Here is a 15645-nt window from a genome sequence, read left to right on the forward strand (position 1 = left end):
TGAACATTGAAATAAGTCCAATGAGCTCTATCACACAAGTTTTAGTGGTTCTAAAGTTACCATGTCTCAGTCTGAAGACTCCTAGCCCATCTCAGCATAAAGTAAAACAATTCGTCTCTATAGATCAGATTGGAGGAACAACTTCTTGGCTTGTTCTAACTGCAAGAATGTATTTGGCCTACAATTCAAAGACCTCCACTCAGTCTTTAGAACATTCAAGGATCAATCATTTACCATAGTTTTGCATTCTGTCTTCTATGGAACAATTACACACCACTTTTGATCAACATCGAGAAGCTGTCCCCAGGCAAATACAAGATAAACAAAATGAGGCCCATCTGACAAGGCCTTTTAATCAAAACTGGCTGATGCTGAAGGCTGGCATTTGTTTCTAATTAACAACATATTCCCGTTGCAACATGCGTGGTACACATCAACATTCCAAGCAGCTTTTCAATCTTTCTGCCCTCCATTTAACGCATTTAAGACTTGGACTTAACAAAGCAAAAATGAAGCTTACGATTGTATTATAATTTCCCAGCTGTACTCTAATAACAAGCTTCAAAAACATCTTTTTTACTACTCGTGTGGATGCAAAACTGTTATCTTTGAAACCAAATTATAGTAATTCATCAGTATGGTGAAACAGTTTTGCCCCTGCTAGGGACTTTCAATTTTCCTATGTCAGCCTGGCATCTACTGACTGAAGACTTGATACAAATCAGCAACAGTAATGGCAGTTCTGTTAAAGATCAATTACTGGGCTGCAGAAATTCTCTGCTGAATCTCTGATTGGAATTTGCCAGACCCTGAGGAAGCAGCCGCAGTAGGCTTGGCAGGACATGAACTGAGGAAAGGTAAGAAAGCTTATCAGCTGAGTAACAATCCAGTTTCCCTCACTGCTTATCAAGGCGATAGCAATTCTTGACTTCAGATATACTAGGTAATAGCCAAGTAAGCTGATGCGCACTCCAGTTCAGGGTCCTTAGTTTCTGAGCAGAGGGAAGTAGAGGTTACTTTTCTCCCATTCCAGATGAAATAAGTGCCATTCAAGAGAGTACGTTTTATTTTTGTTACCCTGGAAGCTGGGATGAGAGGAACGTCTCACATTTCCAGAAATGCTGACACAAGAACGTGCCATTCCAGCACTTTATCTTATGAGTGCAGAACACCGAAGAAGGAGAGATACAATCTTCAGCACAGAAAAGATGCTAGTGAGAACTATATCCTAACATTCCAGATGAGCAAAAATGCTGGTCTGCCAGTGGATTCTACCCCTTCTTTTCAAGTTGCTACTGTACTGTGCTTGAACTTTTCCCAAAACACTAATAACACAATCCTGCTGGAAAAAAAATAACGCATGCCTATCTTCATTATTTTTACATAGGGATACAACCTTAAATCAACTCTCTAGGAACATACACATTTAAACTGACAAGTGAATCCACATGGATAACTGCAGAAACAGTTATTTCGTTTTGCCAACTTAGATATGTCTAGAATGTTTTGTCAGGCTAACTTTGTAGATTCAGGCTCATAGCACCTCCTCTCTTTCTGTACCTAACCTTTTGCTAGATCCAGTATGCTCCATCCTGCTGCAGTTGGCGTGGCACTGGCAAGAAAAACCCCAGTGTCAGCATAAACTCTGTAATTGTGTCCTCTAATGTGAAACAATTGCAATTGCATAGTCCAGCTTAATCTAGACAACACTTGCACTGCTGAGAGATCCAGCAATATCTAGTTCTAATATTATGAAATCATGGCCTAAACTAGTCCTAAACACAAAGTAGAAAGGAAAAAAAGAATAAAAAATGGGATTAAGCACATTCCCTCAGACAGCTTTTATGTGGTGCAATTCCCCATTGGCCTGCTCCTTTCTCTTTTGTTTTACAAAAATACAAACTTGTGATCCCTTAGACTTTAAAAAAGAGGAACAAGCCTCACTTATAAGAACAGCAGCTGCTGTTACTCTTTGTGCTATGCTGAGCTTCAAAGGAATGAACAGTATTTTATTTACCATTAGAAATAAGTCAGGTCAATTAAATACAGGTAGTCCAACATTATCATGCGAAAAAACAGAGGTTCTCCTCCCAGCTGGCCACATGACTGCAAATACAGATGGCTTTGTAAAGAAACTAGGCAGCAAGAGGGACTGTCCTTAACACCTGACAATCCTTAGCCCAGAAAGAGAGATCAGCTAGCAAGTTTGTTCCATTATTTTAAAGGTTAGCAGTGTTAAACACTGGGTTACTTCAAAGGGACACAGCAAGCAGGTGGAAAAGCAGTGAATGCTGCAAAGGGACGGGCTGATTAAGTTCTGAAACAGCATCAAGAAAAATGTTTGAAAAATCTGAGGCCTTCCTGCTTGTCCCAGATTTTACAGCTCTAGCAGCCCAACAACCAACAGCATTAACTATAGTTAGAGCACCCCCGTGTGTACAATAGTAAGTTAAAAAATGCTCAGGCATGTTTTGATTTCTGAAATCTTGGAAACTGAAGTGCCAATAATCGACAGCCTGCCTTCCAAAACATTCTCTGCACTTCAAAGAATCCACCCTAGAAACTCAATTTTGAATTAAGAATTTGGACTTGCTATTAAAGCATCTATCAAGATGGCCTGGCAAACACAGTTTCAAATTCTCTGGTAGGCAACGGCACTTTTCTCCAGTGCTTCGTAAAAGGTGTTACATTTTACTTATATTTGCATTTTGAATGTGACACTGACATCCTCACCTTCTTTGCAATATTTCAAGCTAATAAGAGTTGCTACAAAGGAAAATCCATCCTTTCTCAAAGTATCATCCTTTCTATTACTAAGAAACCTAAAGCAACATTCTCTCCGTTTATTCCAAATTATGGGGCTTCGCTATCAACTCTACACTGTTTTTAGTAAAGTCATGATAGGAAGCATGCAGAATAAGTTAGGCCAATTAGAATGATATATCACACTATTAAAATAATATGACATCATCCAGGAAGAATAACACGCACTTTTTCAAGCCACTTCCATTCAATTATGTTTCTCAGAAAACAAAGGAACGGTTTCTGCTTTCTTCTCCAGAAATAACTTCTGCTCACTTACAGGCAGAAAGCACTCTGTCTAACGTTACATGACCACTTGCAGGGCCACTTTATGCTACCCATACTGTAGCATAAAAGATAAAGTCTTATAGGCACTAAACTTCTACAGCTGATATGCTCTTTCTGCCCAAGAAAGAATGTTGTTTTTCTGTGTCCTTATCATGAACCTCTCATTTTCACCTTATTTCAGCTTGTCTTTGCTGAAACAACTTCTGTGTATTAATAGATTAATATTTACAGCAGCTTGGAAAATTTCCATGCATGCTCTGGATTGGGGCTTTGGACTAGGGACCCAATATGGACAATGAAGGCTCCAACTTACACTCTAAACACAACCTGCACCAGAACCTTTCAGAAATTCTAAGCTCTATCAGAGAAGAATTCATCCAAGGAACTTAAATTTTGCTGAATTTGACTGGACTGGTTTCAGTTCCACAACTCTAGACTCTTCTCTGCATAGCTGCATTATTTCAACAATCTTCTTCCAGATTCCAGTTTCATCTAAAATAATACTATAAGAAATTCATAGAGACTTGATTTTCTTTTAATTTGCAAAGGTGGATCTTGGGTGTGATTCTCTAATAGAAGCAGAATTTAAGTGCTGTGAATAATAAACAAATAAATGGGGAACTCAGCATCTAGATTATCAAGCTGTTGCACCATGTCGTTTTTCACAAAACAGCATTGAAAATTTGCACGAGTGGTAGAATGGCAAAACTCATACTGAAGTTTTATGCAAGTGAAAATATCTGTCTTATATGTACTCTCACTTTTATCTTTGGTGCACAGTTTGCTCAGATCTGGAACTACCTGGGATATAGAAAAGAGTCTTAAAGGCCACAAATAACTGACATGAAATTCAGGATAGCAATTTTATGCTGCAAATGGATTCCTGGGGATTTCAGAAAAAAGCATAGGACAGTTAAATTGTAGCTAATATTAGTTGTTACATAGCATTTAAGAAATGTTTCTCTTATTGACAGGGAAGTGTCACATTTTAATCAGTTCCTGACAAAGATTAGCTGACATTAGGTGTATTTTATCCATGACAAAGATCTGCTGGCTCTTTGATTATACTCAAATATTTAGAACTATATATTTATGAAAACGTATGGTGTATATGTACCTATAAATCTAAATATAACTCTATTAGATGTGCTTTTTCTCTTCATTTGTATCTACGTGCCACATATCGCTTACTCCAACACAGATATAATCCCAAGGAAAAAATATAAACATTTCCTCACCAAACCCTAGAGTGACACAAATCTTAGAAAGCAGCAGATTTTCAAAAACACGTTAAAGAACTTTGCACAATCTGTATTATTACTTAGTAAATTTTTGGTGTCCCCACAGAGGTGTTAATCTGCGCGAGATATTTTTCAGCAATCTGTTTCAAGGCTCTCTCTCTGCTTCCCAAGAGATCCTATTTTACTTATTTTTCAAAGAAAATGCCGTACCTGGTTTAAAGTCCTGCCCAGAAGCTTCAGCAGGATCTGTTCCCAAGCTGGAAACAAGGATCCCGTTTGAGATAAACCATGCTAAGGAAGCTGAAGGGATGACAAAGGGGCAGGAAGGGAATTGCTCTTCTTGAGCTTCACAGCGTAGCAGCTCCCTCTACTGCCTGTTTACCTCTCAAAATTCACGTTTGGCAATGGTAACTTCAGCAGAGACAGAATCACAAGACAACATTGGGGAAGCTCCCTAGCACTTTCTAAATACCTAGAAACGATTTCCCACATCTGATGCAATACTGGAAAAGGCTTTATTTTATCAATTCTGACCCCATACCATGGCCCCTTAAATGCGGCTTTTGAGCTGTTTGCTACATTCCTAAACTTACAAAGAGCTGCTTTTCTACCCTGCAGAAACTGTCTTCTATTTTTGAGCCACAACCATCCTTTCCTTCTTTTAATGTGGGTCTTTTGGACAAGAAATTACATACACCAGCAGCACCGAGCTGCTTTCAGCTTCTGTTGCTGTGAGAATGAGCACATGAACTTAGCGTTAGACTCTGGAATATGGAAGAATGCATCAGTCTTGTCAGCAAATCCCAGTTTCCAAAACAGCACAAAATGCCTGCTTTACAGACGCATTTAAGTTGTTTCCTCATCAGACACAATGCCTTCATTGCCTTGTTTGACTTTCAGTTTCCCCACAAGTTCTTGGAGAATATCCTCGCCACATACGGATGCAGCTATACCAATTATGTGCTGTAATTCACAACTAGATAGTAAAAGCAACTCCAAGAGTCCAACCTGTACAAGCACAGTACAATCAATACGATGGCACCTAACTTGGCTCTTTCTCCAAATTTCTTCTGTCAGCCAGAAACCGTATCTCTGCACTTGCAAAGCTGCAATCCTGTGAACATTAATCTATAAAGTAGGAGATCCTCAGCTATTGCAATATAGTGTCAGAGATACCAACTAGAAAACTTATGTTCTCCATATGGAAATTGATTTTTGATATACTCTAGAAAGCTTGAATTTATTTAACAAGGTGCCAAAATGCAACTAGTAGGAACAGGCCTCTACAATTCCATTATGCAGCCAATGGTTAAATGAGTGACCAAGGAAAATAGTGGCAGGATTAAACCACGCAATGAACAGGATTTGTAAGTATATAGTGCCATTAGTTTTCCAAGGCTAAATTCATGGCAGCATGCTAAGCACATTTTATGAATCATTGTAATTCAGGTAAGTGCTTCAGATTTTGTGCTAAAATGTTTGCTTCCATCTGTTTACATCAATGAATTAAGGTGGAACTTTCCAAAAAGCAGAATCTTCTTAGTGCAGGTCAAGAATTACCTGAAGGTACATACATGGAACATGTACTGAAAACCAATGTGCCCACAAGAAATGTTAATACTCTAAATCCAGACATAATGCACAGCATGCTGAACTCAACAAAATAGCATTTTAATTGCCAAATACAGACACGTGCACATTTACAGCAAGTAACTGTCCCATGCCTGAGACATCCAAATCCTTATATTACCAAGTCATCACCGTATTGTATAATCTTAAGTGATTAAGCAATAATCTTAACTCTTAAAGGAGAAAATTCTTTAAAACTTAAGGAATTTTTAATTTAAAAAAATTTAAGTTTATATGAATAGTTTCTTACCTTTTATTGAAACAAAGAAAAATTCAAACCCAAATATTGATACAAAGCACAGATCTTCAATTTTTTTATTATTATTATTTTTATTATTATTATTTTTTTTCCTAGTGCTTAGCATGCTAACATGGCAGCTTTTATGGTGAAAAGGAAGGGTACACAAGGACTAATCCAAATCCCCTGTTAAAACAGATTGTTAACCATGCTTAATTTCAATACAGGCATACAACTGTACCAAAACACCATATACAATTGTTTAGATTAATACAGGACATGTGTATTAGAATAAGCTCTTCCACTCAGTAAGCAAATTAAAAAAAACAGGTATTGATAAATCAGAGGAAAAAGAGGATCAAAGACACAAATACCAATGTATAATTAATACCAAGCTCACACCTTTCAGCCTGCTGTCTGGTGCTAGTCTGGTGCCTGCAAAGCAAGGTTACCTACTTGTAACTTAATTTACAAGACAATCTCAACTTTCTGTTTTAGGCTGGTCAGTATATAGTCCTTACAGCTACAGAGAAAGATGCAGAGCTCTTAGAGGGGGTCCAGAGGAGGGCCACCAAGATGATCAGAGAGCTGGAGCACCTCTGCTATAAGGAAAGGTTGAGGGAAATGGGCCTGCTTAGCTTGGAAAAGAGAAGGCTCCAGAAAGACTTCATTGTGGCCTCCCAATAATTGAAGGAAGCATATAAACAGGAGGGGGAATGGCTGTTTACAAGGGTGGATCATGACAGGACAAGGGGGAATGGTTTTAAAATGAGACAGGGGAGGTTTAGGTTAGATATTAGGAGGAAGTTTTTTCACACAGAGGGTGCTGACACACTGGAACAAGTTGCCCAAAGAGGTTGTGGATGCCCCATCTCTGGAGGCATTCAAGGCCAGGCTGGATGTGGCTCTCGGCAGCCTGGTCTGGTGGTTGGCAACCCTGCACACAGCAGGATGGTTGAAACCACATGATCTTTGTGGTCCTTTTCAACCCAGGCCATTCTATGAAATTCAAAACCACTTAAACAAAATACAGCCTTAAGAATATTTGGCCTGTCTAATGATATTGGAACAAAAATCATGGCTTCCTCTAAGGGTCTAAGCATGATTGCTCAGCACACAGTGGGAGTAATAACTACAATTAAATTAAAAAAAAAAAAAACAACTGAAAAAAGAATACTCCGACAGCCGAAGTAGTTTCTAATTCAAATTCACGTTGCTGAACTGCCCCTGTTTTTAATCTGAAAAGTCACAGCAAACAAAGCTGCCCTCTAAAAATCATAGAGTTTTGAAGAAAGAGTAAAAGAAAGGAAAGTTGTGTGTGTAGACACAAATGCATGTACAAAGGTATACGTACTCTAAACAAAAAATATTCTTTTCCCCTTCTCCCACCTTGCCTCTTGCTTACCATGTGCTTGTCAGTATCAGCACTCACACAAGATTGATGTCTGAGTCACACAGACTTTCTTCAGCACAGAGTGGAACATCACTTCCTGCCTTACAGTTGATTTTATAGTTAGTCCTGTCTTTTCCATTCAACAGCTTTCAGACTTTTGTGGCGGAAGTGTGCAAATCTTTCACAGCTGGGATGCTATTTAATAATCCCTTTTTACAGATTTTCATCCGTTGTGTTGAAGTAGAAACAGTGACTGAATTTTATTTATTTGTGCTACTGTATAAAGGTCAGCTGCATGTTAAGAGATTCCCGGGATTCATGGAACTTGCTTCTGCTTTTCAGAGGGCTGGGTTTTTTTTTTTGGCAACGCTAAGAAAAACAATTTAGAAATTCCAGTGCTTTTGATTGTCTTGAAAGAATTTAAAGAATTTGAGGAACAGGATCTACTAATATCAAGGCACTATACGTAAATTAGAAGCAGTGTTTGTATTGCACAGGAAGCTTATTGCTAGGGATTACTTTGACAGACACCATTACTTGCTGAAATGTCAAAATTTGAGATCTCAGTCACTGTTTGCTCCAGTGATCAACTGAAAGGCTAAGACACTTCTTCAACGAGCACAATGTAAATGAAGTACAGCAGCAACCATAATGCAAGGGTGTGGCCAGACATGAGCAACCAGTCTGTAATTAGGGCTGAAGCACCACACCAACTTCCTTTATGCCTGAACTAATGCTACATAATTCAGAAATAAAAATACCAGTCAGAGTCGTCAGTGCTTTCTTTACTGGGAGAAATACAATTCCTATTCTGTAGTTACCACCTCTTCTGTCTGCTTCACAAATAAAACCATTCTTATTTCCCTCAACCTGCTGCAATGAAAGGAGAACTACTGCGCAGGATATCCTCAAGCAGTTGTTCTTCACAGTGTTCACATGTTGTGGTGGGTTGTGTATGTACCTGTGCATTCAAGGACCAAACGGAATGAAAATACTTAAAAACCAAGCAAACAAGAATAAAAAAAAAAATAAAACCCAACTCTTTCTTTTACTCACTGCACTCCTTTCCATAGGAGAGACAGCAACAAGATACTCCTCACCCAAAACTGCTAGCATTTCTGACAGAGACAGAAAGGTGGTACTGCAGAAATACGAAATTTCTGGATGCCTGGAATAGGCAAAGAAGAACAGTTCCTCTGTGTGTGTTTGACTACGAAACAAACAAGATTTCTTTAATCTTACTGTTTTTTCCCCGAAAGACGCTGCCTGCATGAGTTATCAACCTGTAGCCATACTTTGTCTTTATATTTTGTCAATGTTCTGAAAAAAAATCACTTTTTGCTTTTTCTTCACCCCAAATACAGAAGCTTACTCTCAATTTACATATACAGAAGGCATACGTAAACTGCAACTACAGTTAGGAACTTTACTAAATAGAGCTACATTGGGAGATTGAGTTTTGTCATCTCAGTCCCTAGGCAGCCAAAAAAGGCACATGGGAGAGTTCATTTGCTCCCAGAAAATGTACATGTCTGCAGATATACAACATTCAGGGCACTGTGAAATTTATCTTCAGGCTCCACTTGAGTAAACTAGCACTTTCTCTGATATGCATCCCAGAAAGAAGATAATTCCTCTCACAGCCTCTTGTAAACTTGAGGTGCGATGCTGAAAAAAACAAAACAAAAAACCCCACCACATTCTTATTTTCTTCCTCAAAAACACTTAAGACCTTTCTTATCCTTACTTTGAATATATTTGTCTACAACCAGTCCCCTTTTAATCAAACACCTTGTAGACCATCTGCTTACTCTTTCAAATCTGTACTAATGTTTATTATTTTCCTTGTTTATTTATCAGCTGTTAAACCTACCACTTGACCTCACTCTATCGCTGAGAGAAATCACACACTCTTCACTACCTTAGCAGAGATCTAAGGTGAAACAACTATAAAACCATTACAAAATAAGAAGGGCTACCCTTAGTTAAATGGCACCCAGCACAAGAAAACTTCAGCTGTGCCCATCGGGTCTTATCCCGTTACCATTTCAGATGAAGAAAAGCTTCCCTCTGGCTTTAGCAGGAGCCATAAATACACTCTCTAAATCCTGCTATGCTATTTGAGGTCATGAAGAATACAGTCACTCTTTCTACAAGTCTATGAGCAAAAATCAACAGCAACCTTCACTGTCTTTGTTTTTGCATCCAGACAGATCTGACAGCAACATTGTTAAATGAATCATTCTCCAACATTTAAAATGACACAAAATGCCAAAATCTTGCAAAGGCACTTCCTCGCTGTCACAACAAATCCATTTTCCAGTATACAAGAATTGCATCCATGTTTGCAAACAACAGTACAACCTCTGACTGAAACCTCAAAAGGGAAAGAAATATCTTCTTGAGAAAATACGCTTATTATGGAGGATTACATTACTATTATTCTTAAAGAAACAGTAAAACTGATGGACAGTAAAGCTAAATAAAATGTAATTAGAAAATAACACATAAAATTTTTTTATGCTCCTGAAGCAAGTATGGGAGGGAACATCACAAATGTCCCTAGCGAAAATACACCCGCATGTTGCAGTGCAACATCAGGACTGAAAGCTACTGATGTTTCAGTTCAAACAAACATTTTGAAGAGCCGTGTCTGCATGTCTATAGGGCAAAGTCTTGATGAATCCTTCAACCCCATCTTTTGCTCCACGAGGGAAACAAAGACACAAGAAACAAACCAACAGAAGGAATAAAACAAAGGAGCACGGAGCCTTGATGAAGGCACGTGACCACTGATTTCTTACTCTTGGCTGCTGCCAGCCTGGTATTGTTTGCCTTTTTTCTCAATGCTGAGCAGTTTTCTCTTAAAACAATCAATCAATTAGCCAACACAACACAGAATGCTAAACAAAACCAAGAAACAAAACCCCAAACACACAATCACAGTTATTTTAAAATTAACTTCCACTTACTGAGCACTGACTTTAACAGTTACACCATGAATTATCTTGTTTTTGTGGTATGAGAATGATATGGCATTTCTACCCCATTTTCTGCTTCTCTAAGATAAATTACCTTTAAGGAGACCAGACTTGCACAAACTTCTGTCCAGCGGGACATAAGTTTTGTCACAATGCACATCTGCTGACTTGAAATGTATGTAGAGCAAGGCTACAACAGACACAGTTTAACCCTACAGAAGTGCTTACATATAATTACACTGACACATAAAAAAACCCAACATAATGCTGTCACTCAACAGAGATTCACCAGAAACAATAAACTTGTCCTCCTAATTTCATCTTTCTGCATTAGATTTGGATAATGATCCAGTTTACTTGCAGTTTGAGGAAATCATGTATGAGAACTGTTACAAAGACTGCAATGTGAACCACGTGAATATCAACTGACGACATCTCAATTAAGAAATAAACCAGTAACTGCAGAGTCCATCCACCCTCTCCCCAGCCCCAAAATTTTGTTCACTAGTCCATAGATCAAACCAGCTTTGCTACAAGAAAGTAGCCTAGATGAGTCACAGATATATCTTCATAATTCTTCACAATCTGGGGGACAAACTTGAATTACTGGACTGTTCAAATTGCAAAACTAACATTCTTGGATCCAAACTTCCCAAAACATATATTTGTGTTGATAAATCGTTCTTTTTAGCCAGATGATCAATGTTTTATTTGGAAAATAAATATAATTTCAGCGGTAGTACTTTACAGTGAGCATCTCAACAAAATACCACTTCTCAATGGCACACATGAATTATGTGGGATAGCTCTTCTGACAGTTCAAAGCGTGTTACTTCTTAAAACTGTATTTGGTAGTCAAGGCAGCCACAATATCCCTGTAAGGAGTAACTGAGTCAGATTTGGTCCTCGGTATGCAACACAGTCGGCGAACAGTCGGAGAACGGAGCAACAGGTTGTGACAGAGTCCCATGAAGCTTGAGGACAACCAGTACAATGCCATGGACTGCAACAAGACAAACACCGAGTTCAGCCTCCTTAGGTGTAATTTAGGCAGCTCTTCACAAACCACAACCATGTTCCCAGTTGTAAGAAAAACAATGAACCTATGCTAAATACAGTACGCTCCATTTCAAATATATGATTTTCTGCTCTCAACCATTCTGGGAGAAAAACGTCATCTATACTGCAGCTTGACAACAGTTCATAAATTAATTCATACTAACCACACTTAAACACCTACGTTTCAGACTAAAACTTGATGAGACAACTGTATGCACTGTTTTCTATACCACTGCAAAAGCATTCCAAGTAAAACAGTGGATAAAAATGAGAACTGTTTTAAGAAGGATGTGGAAAATTTCCCAATCTACAAAAATAAGGCGTTCTCTTCTTAGAGGAAGCAAGTATGTACACACTAAAGCTTCAGCTATATTTCCTTAGATAAACACTGCCTCTCATTTCTGAAATCACAAAAAGAATGCTAGCCCTCTGAATTTCCTTCCCAAACCCTTGTTTGAGAAAATAATGTTTAGAAACAGTAACTGCAGATTCTTTATCAGTGAACAAAAGTAGCCCAGTGCGTTAACAATTCAAGCACAAAGTCAGACAAAAGGCACAATGTAATGGACACTATTAAACAGATTCTTTTCTTTTTTGGCAGAGACTATTTTATACACATATAAATTATAAGAGATCTATTAAACAGATCAGGCGTTTGAGCCATCCTTTAAGTGCTATGAACTTACGAAATTGGGGCACAATGGTCAGAGGTGAAAGGACACAGCATTAAGACTCCATACATACCGAGGGGACTGTTGCAGCAACAGGGACCATTACTACTGACAACACTCTTAAGAAATTTGTAGCAAGCTTCTGGAACCTGGAAGCTTCCAGTTTTTGCGAAGCAAAGATCTGAAGGGAAGAAGGGAGCTCGCAGTTACAAAAGGAAGTTCTTTTTGAAACAACTAAAATGAGAAAAAAAGGGAACAGCAGAATTTCCTGCTGTATTCAGGAATCACACCTGTATTCCTGATCACACGTTATGTTTATTTTCTCGTTATCCATTTCAGTTAGCACACCAGTAACATCTTTCCCTTGTTTCACATTTGATTTTATTAATCCTCTGTAGCAAAAAAAAAAAATCACATCAAGCTAGCAAAGCCCTTTTCCAATTAATTTCAAAGCAACGTATTAAAAAAGCTACTATGGCACATCCAAAACTGCCAACAGCTAGTCCCTGAGCACAGCCCTTCCAGAAGGGGCTACCAACAGGAAGAACAAACACTGGCTGGATAACTGAAAGATAACAGAATCAAGTTGCAGTCACCAATGACTTCTATTCTCATAGGGCAGTTTTAGTCAACGTGTCACAGACAACAATGAAGAAGTAATGAAATCCAGATGATTAATGATTAAATTAATGATTAAAGGCAAAGATAAATAAAAACTTTTCCATTAAAAAAAATATGTGGGAAAGTAAAATTACTATTTAAAATGCGTTTGTTTACTCATCTCCCCAGCTATCTTCCAAAGTTCTGGATTTTACAATATATTAAGAATAATATCATTAAATTTGACCACAACACACTAACAAAGTATTTCTGGGATGCATCCACATGCTTTAAAAGCAAGGAGCTCATTAAAGCAGCAACTTTTAGAAGCAATTTCAGAGTTGAGACTAAACGTCATGGAGGTTCAAGCAAAGCAAATAAAATTTCTCAGACATGTCACGTTAGAATTAATCTCCAAACAACAGACACATGCACACAAAGAATAGCATCATTAGGGTATTCTTCACTTCTGGTCAATGCATTTAAAGCAGTCACAATATCAGTGACATTACTGTGTTTTATAAGTGGATAACACTGCCTTAGAATTCTACAATATGTATGTGCATCCTTTTGGAATTGTCCTGTTTATTCCACCAACATACCTCCACTATCAGCAAATTCAAGAGTCCAAGTGAAACTGGCATAATCCATGTGGAATCTGGTGCTGTGAGGTCTGTAAACCACAGTGTTCCTCCTGTCGAAAACTGTTCTTGAACTGAAACAACAACGTAAAGAAGAAAAGGAATTAAGAGTTATCTTCTACCTCAAGTTCACCAGAATTGTGCCAAGTATTGCAGAGAAATTATCCAAGTTTCTAGAAGCATCTTATCTACATAATAAATTTTATTGAAACAAAAATCTCCTATGTGAAAGCTCATGTTGAGGATTCTGCTAGGAACACAAGGAAAAAATGGTGGAAGACAAGCGAAACGCAGGTTGGCTTATGACAGCCACTGATTCAGGTCAGCCAGTGATCAAAATCAGGCAGATCTGAACAACCTTTTCAGAAGCCAAAAAGAGAACGCGCAGTATAGGAAAATATGGTGACTACTTGTGAATCTGAAGCAATTACATTTTGCTTAATATCACTTTTTTTAAAATACCGAATTGTAACCTGTCCTCTAAATTATCAGAATATACCAGGATTGTTACTTAAAGTCCCCAAACTTTCACCTTGTATTTATTTTTTATACGAAACTAAGAAGAAATAAACACAATTAGTAGCGAATATATTGTCACATGGGTAGCATTACTTCCTAATCTATTTGTGCGCAGAAAAATCCAGAGTCTTTTTTCTAATAACTGTCCAGTAGACCACAATACAATTAAATGCTTCTATGACGTAACAAAATGTTTCATATTGTTCCCAGAGCTCAGATCCTAATACTGCTTTTAAACAGGCATTCTACAGCTCACAACTCTATTATCAATACTGAGTGCATATAAGCTGAGATCAGCAAACTGTTTACACAGATCTGGATCCAGTGATCACTAGCTGACCAGAGAAAAGCAAAGGTGTGGCCCAAAAGCAAGCTCCTTGTTTAAACAAACTGTGGCCTGCTCTAGATCAACAACACATACGTAGTACCTAATCAAAACCTTTGAGATCCGTTATTATTAAATATTTATCTATGATTAAACCGGGCTACATTTAAAAACTTAATAGTAGAGTAGCTTATACATCAGACTTGGGAGACCAAATTCTTTAACTAAATAAGGACATGTATAAACAGAAATGAAAGGACAAACGACTGTTTTGAGTGTATAAATTCAAACAGATCACCTTCTGAGTCTAAAGCACCAACACTGCAGTTGCGCAATGCAAGAGACACGCAGACCCACATTGGAATCTGTACCCACACCAATAAAGTGGCTTTGAATGGATGGCAGTTGTCTCGAATGTACAGTTCTGTAATAATCCTCCGCAGGTTCTTCTTAAAATGGAATCTTTTAGGAAGGACAGAAAACAATACAAAACAAACAAATGAACACCATATTACAATACAGCGGCATCTCAAATTCTAAAGTATCAATTGAACAGGCTGTGCATATCAACATGACTTAGGTGCCTCCTCTTCTCTCTCCTTTGCCAGCCCCCTTTCTTAACTCATAACCCCACTCACTCATCTAAGCAAGTCCTCACATCATTGTAAGCTACTAGCTGTGACCTGTCCAATATTCTGTGGTGATTTTTGCCTGATCAAGGCTATCGCTTTCCCAACACAGACATCACTGGCCAGTTAAACAGCCTTCAGTAGCCCAGCTAATATCTACTGCTACTGCATGGGTTTACTGTTCCATACACAAAGGGCCTTTCAAGCTTTAAGTCCCTAGCAATGTTCTGATGCTTTTAGATAGCTAAGAAAACTGCTGACAAAGACAAAAATGCCTAGATTTGGCCCTGAAATCATCAACCTATCAGAAATTCAGAGCTTTGAAACTGTGATATTGCCTGTTAAGATACATCCAACGCAAACAAGTCATAAAAGCACTAACACAGTTTAAGTCTCTAGCAAAAGCAGAGTCTATTAGGAGGACCTTCCACTTAGAATGAATTTATAAGGCATACAAAATCATCATCATCTTACCTGGCAACCTTTTCAGACCAACCCAGTTGCCTTCCACGTACAGAAACTTCATAGCGAAGCTGCTCAGCTAGTTTTTTAATCTCAGGCTGCAAATTTTCCAACTAGCTAAAGAAAAGGAAACAATGTTTATGACCTGACAAACAGTTAAATGTAGC

At 38.1% G+C, this 15645-nt stretch overlaps 1 protein-coding gene across 2 annotated transcripts in view; it reads right to left on the minus strand.

Moving 5' to 3' along the window:
- COX18 (cytochrome c oxidase assembly factor COX18) overlaps positions 1-15645 on the minus strand; it is a 43606-nt gene that overhangs the window by 27007 nt on the left and 954 nt on the right. The window contains exons 2-6 of one of the 2 annotated variants that reach the window (XM_010709649.4): positions 15491-15591; positions 14686-14849; positions 13505-13617; positions 12376-12483; positions 5982-11575 (exon numbers count right to left, since the gene is read on the minus strand). In XM_010709649.4, the coding sequence (XP_010707951.2) occupies positions 11402-11575; positions 12376-12483; positions 13505-13617; positions 14686-14849; positions 15491-15591 (660 nt within the window). In that variant the 3' untranslated portion in view covers positions 5982-11401. Of the gene's footprint in view, positions 1-5981; positions 11576-12375; positions 12484-13504; positions 13618-14685; positions 14850-15490; positions 15592-15645 lie in introns of those variants that run through there. The other variant, XM_085222713.1, reaches the window with a different exon arrangement.

Source organism: Meleagris gallopavo, chromosome 4, assembly GCF_905368555.1.
Source record: "Meleagris gallopavo chromosome 4, MGAL_WU_HG_1.1, whole genome shotgun sequence".
In the NCBI taxonomy this organism is placed as follows: domain Eukaryota; kingdom Metazoa; phylum Chordata; class Aves; order Galliformes; family Phasianidae; genus Meleagris; species Meleagris gallopavo.